Source organism: Oncorhynchus gorbuscha, linkage group LG08 (genome assembly GCF_021184085.1).
Source record: "Oncorhynchus gorbuscha isolate QuinsamMale2020 ecotype Even-year linkage group LG08, OgorEven_v1.0, whole genome shotgun sequence".
Taxonomy (NCBI): Eukaryota; Metazoa; Chordata; class Actinopteri; order Salmoniformes; family Salmonidae; genus Oncorhynchus; species Oncorhynchus gorbuscha.
In genome coordinates this window covers 38846141-38858932 of record NC_060180.1, presented here as the reverse complement: position 1 = coordinate 38858932, position 12792 = coordinate 38846141, and the positions used below count along the sequence as shown (strand labels likewise).

Below are 12792 nucleotides of genomic sequence, written 5' to 3'. Positions count from 1 at the left end.
ACTCTCCTTCCGTGGCCTCCAATTGCTCTTAAATACAAGTAAAACTAAATGCATGCTCTTCAACCGATCGCTGCCGGCACCTGCCCGCCTGTCCAACATCACTACTCTGGACGGCTCTGACTTAGAATACGTGGACAACTACAAATACCTAGGTGTCTGGTTAGACTGTAAACTCTCCTTCCAGACCCACATCAAACATCTCCAATCCAAAGTTCAATCTAGAATTGGCTTCCTATTTCACAACAAAGCATCCTTCACTCATGCTGCCAAACATACCCTTGTAAAGCTGACCATCCTACCGATCCTCGACTTCAGCGATGTCATTTACAAAATAGCCTCCAATACCCTACTCAACAAATTGGATGCAGTCTATCACAGTACCATCCGTTTTGTCACCAAAGCCCCATATACTACCCACCATTGCGACCTGTACGCTCTCATTGGCCCTCACTTCATACTCGTCGCCAAACCCACTGGCTCCATGTCATCTACAAGACCCTGCTAGGTAAAGTCCCCCCTTATCTCAGCTCACTGGTCACCATAGCATCACCCACCTGTAGCACGCGCTCCAGCAGGTATATCTCTCTAATCACCCCCGAAACCAATTCTTTCTTTGGCCGCCTCTCCTTCCATTTCTCTGCTGCCAATGACTGGAACGAACTACAAAAATCTCTGAAACTGGAAACACTTATCTCCCTCACTATCTTTAAGCACCAGCTGTCAGAGCAGCTCACAGATTACTGCACCTGTACATAGCCCACCTATAATTTAGCCCAAACAACTACCTCTTTCCCTACTGTATTTATTTAATTAATTTATTTATTTAGCTCCTTTGCACCCCATTATTTTTATTTCTACTTTGCACATTCTTCCATTGCAAACCTACCATTCCAGTGTTTTACTTGCTATATTGTATTTACTTTGCCACCATGGCCTTTTTGTTGCCTTTACCTCCCTTATCTCACCTCATTTGCTCACATCGTATATAGACTTGTTTCTACTGTATTATCGACTGTATGTCTGTTTTACTCCATGTGTAACTCTGTGTCGTTGTGTGTGTCGAACTGCTTTGCTTTATCTTGGCCAGGTCGCAATTGTAAATGAGAACTTGTTCTCAAGTTGCCTACCTAGTTAAATTAAGGTGAAATAAAAAATACATAAAAAATACCTGTCTGTATAAGGCCCCATGGTTGACAGTGCATGTCAGAGCCAAAACCAAGCCATGAGGTCAAAGGAATTGTCTGTAGAACTCCAAGACAGGATTGTGTCGAGGCACAGATCTGTGGATGGGTACCAAAAAATGTCTGCAGCATTGAAGGTCCCCAAGAACACAGTGGCCTCCAGCATTCTTAAATGGAAGAAGTTTGGAACCACCAAGACTCTTCCTAGAGCTGGTAGCCCGGCCAAACTGAGGCATCGGGTGACAAGGGCCTTGGTCAGGGAGGTGACCAAGAACCCCATGGTTACTCTGACATCTCTAGAGTTACTCTGTGGAGATGGGAGAACCTTCCAGAAGGACAACCATCTCAGCAACACTCCACCAATCAGGCCTTTATGGTAGAGTGGCCAGACGGAAGCCACTCCTCAGTAAAAGGCACATGACAGCCCACTTGGAGTTTGCCAAAAGGCACCTAAAGGACTCTCAGACAATGAGAAACAGAATTATCTGGTCTGATGAAACCAAGATTGAACTCTTTGGCCTGAATGCCAAGCGTCACGTTTGGAGGAAAGCTGGCACCATCCCTATAGTGAAGCATGGTGGAGGCAGCATTTTGCTGTGGAAATGTTTTTTAGCGGCAGGGACTGGGAGACTAGTCAGGATCGAGGGAAAGATGAACGGCAAAAAGTCAGAGAGATCCTTGATGAAAACCTGCTCCAGAGCGCTCAGGACCACAGACTAGGGTGAAGGTTCACCTTCCAACAGGACAACAAACCTAAGCACACAACCAAGTCAATGCAGAAGTGGCTTGGGGACAAGTCTCTGAATGTCCTTGAGTGGTCCAGCCAGAGCCCGGACTTGAACCCGATCGAACATCTCTGGAGAGACCTGAGAATAGCTGTGCAGTGACACTCCCCATCCAACCTGACAGAGCTTGAGAGGATCTGCAGAGAAGAATGGGAGAAACTCCCCAAATTCGGGTTTGCCAAGCTTGTAGCGTCATACCCAAGAAGACGAGGCTGTAATTGTGTTTTGACAAAGTACTGAGTGAAGGGTCTAAATTGTTATGTAAGTGAGGTATTTCAACTTTTAATTTAAAAAAAATTGAAACAAAAAATATTAAATACTGTTTATGCTTTTTCATTATGGGATATTGTGTGTAGAATGATGAGGGGGGAAATTATGTAATCAACTTTAGAACAAGGCTGCAAAGTAACAAAATGTGGAAAAAGTGAAGGGGTCTGAATACTTTCCGAATGCACTTTTCATATTGTTTTCTTTCTCTGACCTGCTCTCCCGCTCTCCCCGCTCTCTCTCTCACACACACACACACACACACACACACACACACACACACACACACACACACACACACACACACACACACACACACACACACACACACACACACACACACACACACACACACACACACACACACACACACACACACACCTCTATAGTACCCCATACATACATAAACATGTACCTTTAAGTGGTCTGAGTCAGTGTAACACTGTGTGTGTAATATGCAAGGGTCAGGCTCAGAGGTTGTCTTGTCTCATGGTTCCTAAATGCGTTCCAAATGGCACCCTGTTTCCTATATATGTGCACAACTTGTGACCAGAGGTCTATGGGTTTCCCTATGGGCCCTTGTCAAAAGTAGTGCATTATGTAGGAAATAGGGTGCCATTTGGGCCACTGCCCCTGTCTCATTTCCCTGGTGGTGCTGACAGCAGGGTTTATGTGCTAATTCACAATACTGCCTCCTCAGCAAGGACTGTCTCTCTCTTTCACCTCCTCCTTGGCCACCCTCCTGCCGTGCTTCTCTCTCTTCTCTCTGATGGACACTACCAGTCAGGGGCCCCTCTCCATCCTCCTCTCCTCCCCTGTGTTTGGCTGTTGGTTGGCTGTTTCTGCATCCCAAATGTCAACCCATTGCCTGTGTAGTGCACTACTTTGGACCAGAGCCCATAAGGATCACCATAGGGCTCTGGAGCTAGGAACAGAATTTCGCTACATTAGCAATAACATGTGCTAAACATGTGTATAAAATTGGATTTGATTCAGTCAAAAGTAGTGCACTAAATAGGGAATAGGATGACATTTGTGACACGGACGGTTGGCTGTGTCTCTATTTCTCGCCCTTGGTTTATTATCAAGGCATCGTGTGGTGGTGCCACTCACTTCACCACAATCCTCTGTATTTTCCTCTTGTATCTCAGTATCGCTGTACGTTATGTTTTCTTGCCTTTGGTCTCACAGTTCTGTAGCTACATCTGGGTGACTATCTGTCAATGTGACAGTGGGCTTGATAGAGGGTTTCAACCAATGCCATGCAAAGTTAAAGAGGTGTTTCGTGAGCTACCGGATGCAATTAATATCATATTTTCTGTGGAAGAGAGAGTGGTGTTGTTTGATGATCAGCCTCTAACATACGCTAAGTACGCCACCAGGTAGATTATGGCTACGTCACAAATGGCACCGAATTCCCTATGTACGGTAGTGAGCCCTGGTCAAAAGTAGTGCACTATATTGGGGATAGGGTGCAATTTAAGATGCTACCTACATTATACATCACTCACACAATGGATGCATAAAATAATGTGCTTTATACTTTTAATGACTTTTTTATGTTCCATTCGGTTTAATGCATCTGGTGTATTCATGCATCTTTAATTTGGCATGGTTTTCTCATCCTTTTCTTTGGGGTCTAGATTAGTTTGTAATGTTTCAGTTTTTAGACTAATGCCGTCTCTTTCCCTCTTATCTCTCTCCCTTCCTTTCTGCCTTTCTCCTTTTCTCTCTCTTCTGTCCCTCTCCCTCTTTCTCTCTCTCTCTCTCTCTCTTTTCTGTCCCTCTCCCTCTTTCTCTCTCTCTCTCTCCCTCTTCTGTCTTTCTCTTTCTTTCTTTCTTTCTTTCTTTCTTTCTTTCTTTCTTTCTTTCTTTCTTTCTTTCTCTCTCTCTCTCTCTGCTCTCTCTCGCTCTCTCCTGTCTTTGTCCCAGACCCCACTGCCATGTCTACCTCTTCAGGAGTGGACCATGCTGTGATTGGAGGAGTGGTGGCGGTCATCGTCTTCATCCTGCTCTGTCTGCTCATCGTCTTGGGCAGATACCTCATCAGACACAAAGGTGACCCTTGACCCTTACCAAATCAAATCAAATGTGTTTATATATCCCTTCGTACATCAGCTGATATCTCAAAGTGCTGTACAGAAACCCAGCCTAAAACCCCAAACAGCAAGCAATGCAGGTGTAGAAGCACGGTGGCTAGGAAAAACTCCCTAGAAAAGGCCTAAACCTAGGAAGAAACCTGGAGAGGAACCAGGCTATGAGGGGTGGCCAGTCTTCTTCTGGCTGTGCCGGGTGGAGATTATAACAGAACATGGCCAAGATGTTCAAATGTTCATAAATGACCAGCATGGTCAAATAATAATAATCACAGTAGTTGTTGAGGGTGCAGCAAGTCAGCACGTCAGGAGTAAATGTCAGTTGGCTTTTCATAGCCGCTCATTAAGAGTATCTCTACCACTCCTGCTGTCTCTAGAGAGTTGAAAACAGCAGGTCTGAGACAGGTAGCACGTCCGGTGAACAGGTCAAGATTCCATAGCCGCAGGCAGAACAGTTGAAACTGGAGCAGCAGCACGGCCAGGTGGACTGAGGAAAGCAAGGAGTCATCATGACCGGTAGTCCTGAGGCATGATCCTAGGGCTCAGGTCCTCCGGGAGAGAGAAAGAAAGAGATAGAGAGAATTAGAGAGAGCATACTTAAATTCACACAGGACACCGGATAAGACAGGAGAATTACTCCAGATATAACAAACTGACCCTAGCCCCCGACACATAAACTACTGCAGCATAAATACTGGAGGCTGAGACAGGAGGGGTCAGAAGACACTGTGGCCCCATCCGTTGATACCCCCGGACAGGGCCAAACAGGAAGGATATAACCCCACCCACTTTGCCAAAGCACAGCCCCCACACCACTAGAGGGATATCTTCAACCACCAACCTACCATCCTGAGACAAGGCCGAGTATGGCCCACAAAGATCTCTGCCACGGCACAACCCAAGGGGGGGAACCAACCCAGACTGGAAGATCACATCAATGACTCAACCCACTCCAGTGACGCACCCCTCCTAGGGACGGCATGAAAGAGCACCAGTAAGCCAGTGACTCAGCCCCTGTAATAGGGTTAGAGGCAGAGAATCCCATTGGAAAGAGGGGAACCGGCCAGGCAGAGACAGCAAGGGCGGTTCGTTGCTCCAGAGCCTTTCCGTTCACCTTCACACTCCTGGGCCAAACTACACTCAATCATATGACCCACTGAAGAGATGAGTCTTCAGTAAAGACTTAAACGTTGAGACTGAGTCTGCGTCTCTCACATGGGTAGGCAGACCATTCCATAAAAATGGAGCTCTATAGGAGAAAGCCCTGCCTCCAGCTGTTTGCTTAGTAATTCTAGGGACAATTAGGAGGCCTGCGTCTTGTGGTATGTAGGTATGTACGGCAGGAACAAATCAGAGAGATAGGTAGGAGCAAGCCCATGTAATGCTTTGTAGGTTAGCAGTAAAACCTTGAAATCAGCCCTTGCCTTAACAGGAAGCCAGTGTAGGGAGGCTAGCAGTGGAGTAATATGATCAAATTGTTGGGTTCTAGTCAGGATTCTAGCAGCCGTATTTAGTACTAACTGAAGTTTATTTAGTGCTTTGTCCGGGTAGCCTTGAAAGTAGAGCATTGCAGTAGTCTAACCTAGAAGTAACAAAAGCATGGATACATTTTTCTGCATTATTTTTGGACAGAAAGATTTTTGCAATGTTACGTAGAAGGACAAAAGCTGTCCTTGAAACAGTCTTGATATGTTCGTCAAAAGAGAGATCAGGGTCCAGAGTAACGCTGAGGTCCTTCACAGTTTTATTTGAGACGACTGTACAACCATTAAGATTAATTGTCAGATTCAACAGAAGATCTCTTTGTTTCTTGGGACCTGGAACAAGCATCTCTGTTTTGTCCGAGTTTAAAAGTAGAAAGTTTGCAGCCATCCACTTCCTTATGTCTGAAACACAGGCTTCTAGCGAGGGCAATTTTGGGGCTTCACTATGTTTCATTGAAATGTACAGCTGTGTTTCATCTGCATAGCAGTGAAAGTTAACATTATGTTTTCGAATGACATCCCCAAGAGGTAAAATATATTGTGAAAACAATAGTGGTCCTAAAACGGAACCTTGAGCAACACCGAAATTTACAGTTGATTTGTCAGAGGACAAACAATTCACAGAGACAAACTGATATCTTTCAGACAGATAAGATCTAAACCAGGCCAGAACTTGTCCTAGTAGACCAATTTGGGTTTCCAATCTCTCCAAAAGAATGGTTTCCAATCTCTCCAAAAGAATACCATAACACATATCCCCACTCAAGAGGAGGCTCTTGGAAAGAGCTATAGGAGGACCGGCTCATTGTAATGGCTGGAATGGAATCAATGCAACAGTATCCTCCTTTAGCTCCTACCACCATCCTCCACTGCCCCACTCATAATCACTTCTCATTCCCCTCCAAGACCACTGCTTTTCTAATTCAAGTGTAGTCATTGTAGTTATTTCACTATTTTTCCATCGTTCATTTTCCTCTCCACTGCTACTCTAGCCTGGGTACCAGTCTGTTTGTGCTAACATTCTGCTCCTTGCCACTCCTTGTCATGGCAAACATGTTTGACATGTATGTTTGGCATATGACACAGAGCACAAGGAGTGGAATGCCAGCGGAAAACGGCTCTGTATTTCAGGCTACTGCTACTCTACTTCCATTGATTCCAAACCCAGTGTTATCATTACAGAGATCCTATGTGTAATTCTGTGGCTGTTATCAGTCCACTCCAAGCCCATCTCTCCACTCTTACATCACTTGTTATTTAACCTCTGACCCTGCGGTCTGTCTGTGTCTGTATCCACAGGGACATATCTTACCCATGAGGCCAAGGGCTCCGATGACGCTCCCGACGCCGACACGGCCATCATCAACGCTGAGGGCGGCCATTCCGGAGCAGAGGACAAGAAAGAGTACTTCATCTAGGGAGGGGTCGGGAGGGGGGAGAGGAACGCCTCCATTTGTCTTCACAAGCTTCAGTTCTTCACAGCAGCCAGAGGGGGAGGAGTAGGGGACAGACAGACAGACAGGGAAATGGTGAAGTACTGAGACTGACAGGAAAAACAGAAAAGCTTCACCTGCATTGAAAACAGTGCGATTATTTGCACTTATATACATGACTTCCTCATGTCCACTGACACACACACACACACACACACACACACACACACACACACACACACACACACACACACACACACACACACACACACACACACACACACACACACACACACACACACACACACACACACACACACACACACACACTACGTGTTACGTGTCACTGACACACTGTTACGAGATACACATCCTGTTCATGCTCACATGAACATACCAACAGGCACATGTACATGTAACAGGATCATAGTAATGCAAAGTAATGTTCGATTTCTTGATTTAAGAGGAAAAACACATTTTTTATACATGCATATACAGTACATATACATGTTTCATTAGCATTCAACTGTCAGTGACACAAATGCAAAATTGTACTCCACATATTATTGCAAAAATGTCATTCACATTCCAGCATGTTATGCTGAAATACAGTTTCTGAACCCCAAACACTGTCCCCCACCCATTTATCCATACCATTCCTCCCACTCGTCTGTCTTTCATTTTCCCTATTGTCTTCTCTCTATTCTATCACTCCCCACATAGACTACGACAGACCAGGACAGACTCTATATGACATTCTTCTGTTCAGAAATCTGTCTAAAATCAATCAACAACAACTGCTGTACATAACCTCTCTCTCTTTCCCGTCTTTCTCTGTCACACACACACACACAAAAACAAACAGACAAATACAACCCCTATTCCCTACATAGTGCACTACTTTTGACCAGGGTCCATTGTAACATGAAGGAAACAGAATCTAAACACATGACAATAAAATGCAGCAGGGGTTCTCGAAGTATGAATATTACTAACAACAACAGACGAAACTCATTTTGGCCAAGGGATCTGTGGAATAAGTTTAGAGGGTGTAATACAGTACATGGAATAATATGGACCCCCCCAAATGTTTATTTTTTATTTGTACATAAATGCACTGTAATTTAAGCTGTAAAACTGCTAAATTCTCATGTCAACGTTTGTAGAATTGCAGGACATTACGTTTAAAGCTGGAACAACAAAGATCTCTCTGCCCCAATGATGAAATGTGTAGAATTGCAAGATATTAGCTTGAAAACGTCTATATTTTCTCTCCGATGCCAAGAGGTGGGCCTTTAAAATGTTGCTTTCCAGGGCCCGAAAAATGGTTTGGTCCAGTCATGCACTGCCGAAGTAAAAGTCATCGTATGCTACATTTCTCTAACTCGAGTTGTGTTCTAATTATGAATTTGCTATCACAAAAGAGGTCCCCGGATAAAATACAATACAATTCAACCCCTACACTACCACACAACACACCCCATGCAAAAACAGCATCCCTGTATGGCCACAGTGCGGGATTCCGATATAAATATATATATATGTATATATATATATATATATAGCATTCTTTTTACTCAGAAAACAAACAAAAAACATTTGGTGTGCTGTAAATACACTATCATTTCCTCTCTCTCTTTCTCGCTCCTCCTCTCTCTCTTTATCTCCTCCTACCCTACACATCTCCTCCTCCTACCCTACATCTCCTCCTCCGACCCTACATCTCCCTCTGTCTGTTACTAACTGCCGTACAGTATATAATCTAAAGCCTGCCTGTTTTTACTAATGCTGAGTGAAAAATATCAATATCTCGGAAAATGTGTGTTGCAATGAAAACCTAAAAGTACTACAAATATTTGTATCAATTCTGTTTGGATCCTTCTGTTTTGATTGTTTTGTTCTGGTGTTTACTTACTGTCAGTGTTAACAGTTTTCAGTGTCTGTTGGTCAGTCCAGGAGTTCATATTGTTATGATTTAATTATGATTAGTGATTATGATGATCTATTTGCTTTATTTATGTTGTTATCCCTGAGGGATACTGTAGTAGCTCTAATGAATATAATTATACCACATCGCTTCTATCCTGCTGCTGCATTCTGGAATGCTCTCTCTGGCCAACCACCGGCCACTAAACGCATGCTATAATGACATCACTTAATGTAAGTGGCTAATACAGTCACTGCACCTTTTAAAATGACATCATTCCCTGCAATCTAATAAAAGAGTCCAGCCAGGCTTGCAGGCAGCAGTTAACCAGGGTACAGTTCAGTGGGCAGGGCACTCTCTCTGCTTCAGGCATGCATACTGACACTGAACTTCATCTCTCTCTCTCTCTCTTTATCCACTCTCTTTGTCCCTTATCTCTCTCTCTCTGCCCCCCCCCCCTCTCTCTCTGTCCTCTCTACCTCTCTCTATAATTATCTGCACCCCCCCTCTCTCTATCTCTCTGACCATCCTTCCATCTCTTTGACCTTTCTCTTCACTTTCTTTATCAGTCTCCCACACACACACACTCAGAAAACACATTTAAATAACTTCATAGCTAGCTAGAGCATTACTAGATTTGCTCGTTCAGCGAGCTATTGTCTGATGCGACCGGCCGGCGCGCCAGCCTGACGTCTGGACTGGACACCAGGGGTCCGTTCTGTTGCTCTTGTTATAGAATTGTTAATTCCGTCTGTGGTAGTTTTGTACACCTAGGGAATGATCAGGGATTGCTTCTATCTCATCCCCCATTGCCATTTTGCCACCGGGCTGTTGTGGATGGGAATAGCCAGAGGTAATATCTATACCATGGCTACGTCTGTGACTGCACGGCAGCAAAATTGAGCCCTCTATCCAGCTCTATGCGATCTCTATGGGAGTAGGTAATCTAGTGAGTCTGCTGTCGTAATAAGCTACGGTATACAGCCTCTCTGGGGAGAGAAAGAGATGTCTGCAGACGAAATGGGAGCGTGGTGTCTGTCACTCGCAATGTGTTCATTTGGCTCGCTCACTTTCTTAAGAGAGGGGGTTCCATTTGGTGAGTTGCATTTTCTAAGTAGTCCCAGTCGTACGTAACCTTTGACCTTTCAACTGATGAGGAGTTGGAACCAGGAATGTCTGTCTACTCCACAGAAACTAAGGATAATAGTAGACCTACTTACTGGATGTTTCCAACTGGACCTGTATTTGCTGATATCTATCCTAGCTCTAGAAGATCGCATGAAATGTCTGCATGAGAAAAGAAGGTGGAACACACTATAGCTTTGACCAAACATGAGAACATGAAAACCGTTGTTGACAAGCCCCTATATGAGACGATCAACCGACTGATGGAAGTGTTTGACGGCTTGTCCATAGAATTAGAATCATTCTAGCCATATGGGCTTTCCCTACTCCCCAGTCTGCAGACATCTATTATATTCTAGAACACTCCACGCTTTGGAACGCATTGCATTTGTGTGCAGTTACAGCTTTCTGCCACCAGGTGTCAGTGACGAGCAGCTGTTTATCTTGCTTTGGAACACACTGTCTTACCCCTATCACCTGTCCACCTTTCTGCTCTCTTTTCTGCACCATTGTTGGGGGAATGCTCTTTCTCCACTGCTCTCTCTCTTCTTATTTTGTAGTATGTTATCTTGAAGAATAGATTTAAAAATGATGTTTATTTTTCAAAGAAAGGTGTGCATACTTTTAAATGTATTACTTTCAATTCAATTGCTAATTTTTTTTTTCTTTTTTTATAAATAGATGTTCAATATTTTAAGGTTAGAGGGTAGTTTGGCGTATCTTATTGTTTCGACAGTCCACCATTTTTATATAATTTCATGTATATAGTGTTGCCTTTACTGGTTATTTTTACAAGCACACTGATACACACTCACACACACATGTGCATGAGGTACATGTAGTCTGTGACTACAGTGTGTTTGTGCGTGCCTGTGTGTGTGTGCCTGTGTGTGTGTGTGTGTGTGTGTGTGTGTGTGTGTGTGTGTGTGTGTGTGTGTGTGTGTGTGTGTGTGTGTGTGTGTGTGTGTGTGTGTGTGTGTGTGTGTGTGTGTGTGTGTGTGTATAATGATTGACCCAAACAGACTCTGGAGACACTGGATGCGTCCCAAATGGCACCCTATTCCCTATGTACTGCACTACTTTTGACCAGGCCTCATAGCCCTTCCCATAGGGCTCTGATCAAAAGTAGTGCACTATATAGAAAATAGGGTGCCATTTGAGAACGTAGACACTATCTGTGTTATTTTCCACAAAATATGATTTTAATGAGTCTATTTTGTTAGCGTTCTTTTTGGATGATAAGTCTTCCTTTTGAATAACTATCCATATCACATGGGAATAGTGCTGTCATGGATGTTACCTAATTTGTACTATTGCTAATGATGTCATCAAGGTGGGACTGCACTATGGTGATGATGTCATAATGCTGAGTTCTGTCTCCGTTGGCTGTTCTGATCGTTCATACAGTATTAGCTTTTTTGTTACTATACCGATTCAGTTGTTGACTTCAAATAAACATGCATTTGGGTTAACTTCATTTTGTCATTATAATTACTATCTATCCTCTTATCACACTTGTTGTGTAACCAATGGCTGTGTCTGTCAGTCACAATAATTTTGCATTCAAATTGTATGTGGAAGCTCGTAGAATCATCACAATTGATGTTGCATTGTGTACATGTGTGTGTCCCAAATGACACCCTATTCCCTATATAGTGCACTACTTTTGACCAGAGCCTATTGGGCTCTCTCCAAAATTAGTACACTCACTATAAGGTGTCATTTGGGACAGGCCCATCTGTCTCCTTTGCTTCACAATGGATATTCACCTGAACAACTATTTATAGACCGATTTCCTGTGAGGAATGGTACTGCAGAGGATGGCCGACAAACAGGGCTTACCTAACTACACATTCCAATGTCTTGTATTTATAGGCTGCTCAACTACACATGCTAATGCCTTGTATGGATGGTTTTACCTACACGGGCGGAAGTTAGCCCAGAGGTTAAGAGTGTTGGGCCAGTAAACGAAAGGTTGTTGGTTTCAATCCCTGAGTCAACAATTATTTGTATTTTTTTATACACTACCGTTCAAGAGTTTGGGGTCACTTAGAAATGTCCTTGTTTTTGAAAGAAAAGCTCATTTTTTGTCCATTAATTAAAATAACATCAAATTGATCAGAAATACAGTGTAGACATTGTTAATGTTGTAAAGTATTATTGTAGCTGGAAACGGCAGATTTTTTAATGGAATATCTACATAAGCGTACAGAGGCACATTATCAGCAGCCATCACTCCTGTGTTCCAATGGCATGTTGTGTTAGTTAATCCACGTTTATTATTTTAAAAGGCTAATTGATCATTAGAAAATAATTTTGCAATTATGTTAGCACAGCTGGAAACTTTTGTTCTGATTAATGAAGCAATAAAACTGGCCTTCAGACTAGTTGAGTATCTGGAGCATCAGCATTTGTGGGTTCGATTACAGGGTCAAAATGGCCAGAAACAAAGACCTTTCTTCTGAAACTCGTCAGTCTATTCTTGTTCTCAGAA

General features: G+C 43.4%; 1 protein-coding gene across 4 annotated transcripts in view; it reads left to right on the top strand.

The window, feature by feature from the left end:
• LOC124041632 (cell adhesion molecule 3-like) overlaps positions 1–11222 on the top strand; it is an 88134-nt gene extending 76912 nt beyond the window's left edge. For all 4 annotated transcript variants that reach the window (XM_046359433.1, XM_046359432.1, XM_046359434.1 and 1 more), the window contains 2 exons: positions 4166–4291; positions 7113–11222. In XM_046359433.1, the coding sequence (XP_046215389.1) occupies positions 4166–4291; positions 7113–7231 (245 nt within the window). In that variant the 3' untranslated portion in view covers positions 7232–11222. The remainder of the gene's footprint in view (positions 1–4165; positions 4292–7112) is intronic.
• The last annotated feature ends 1570 nt before the right edge of the window (positions 11223–12792 follow it).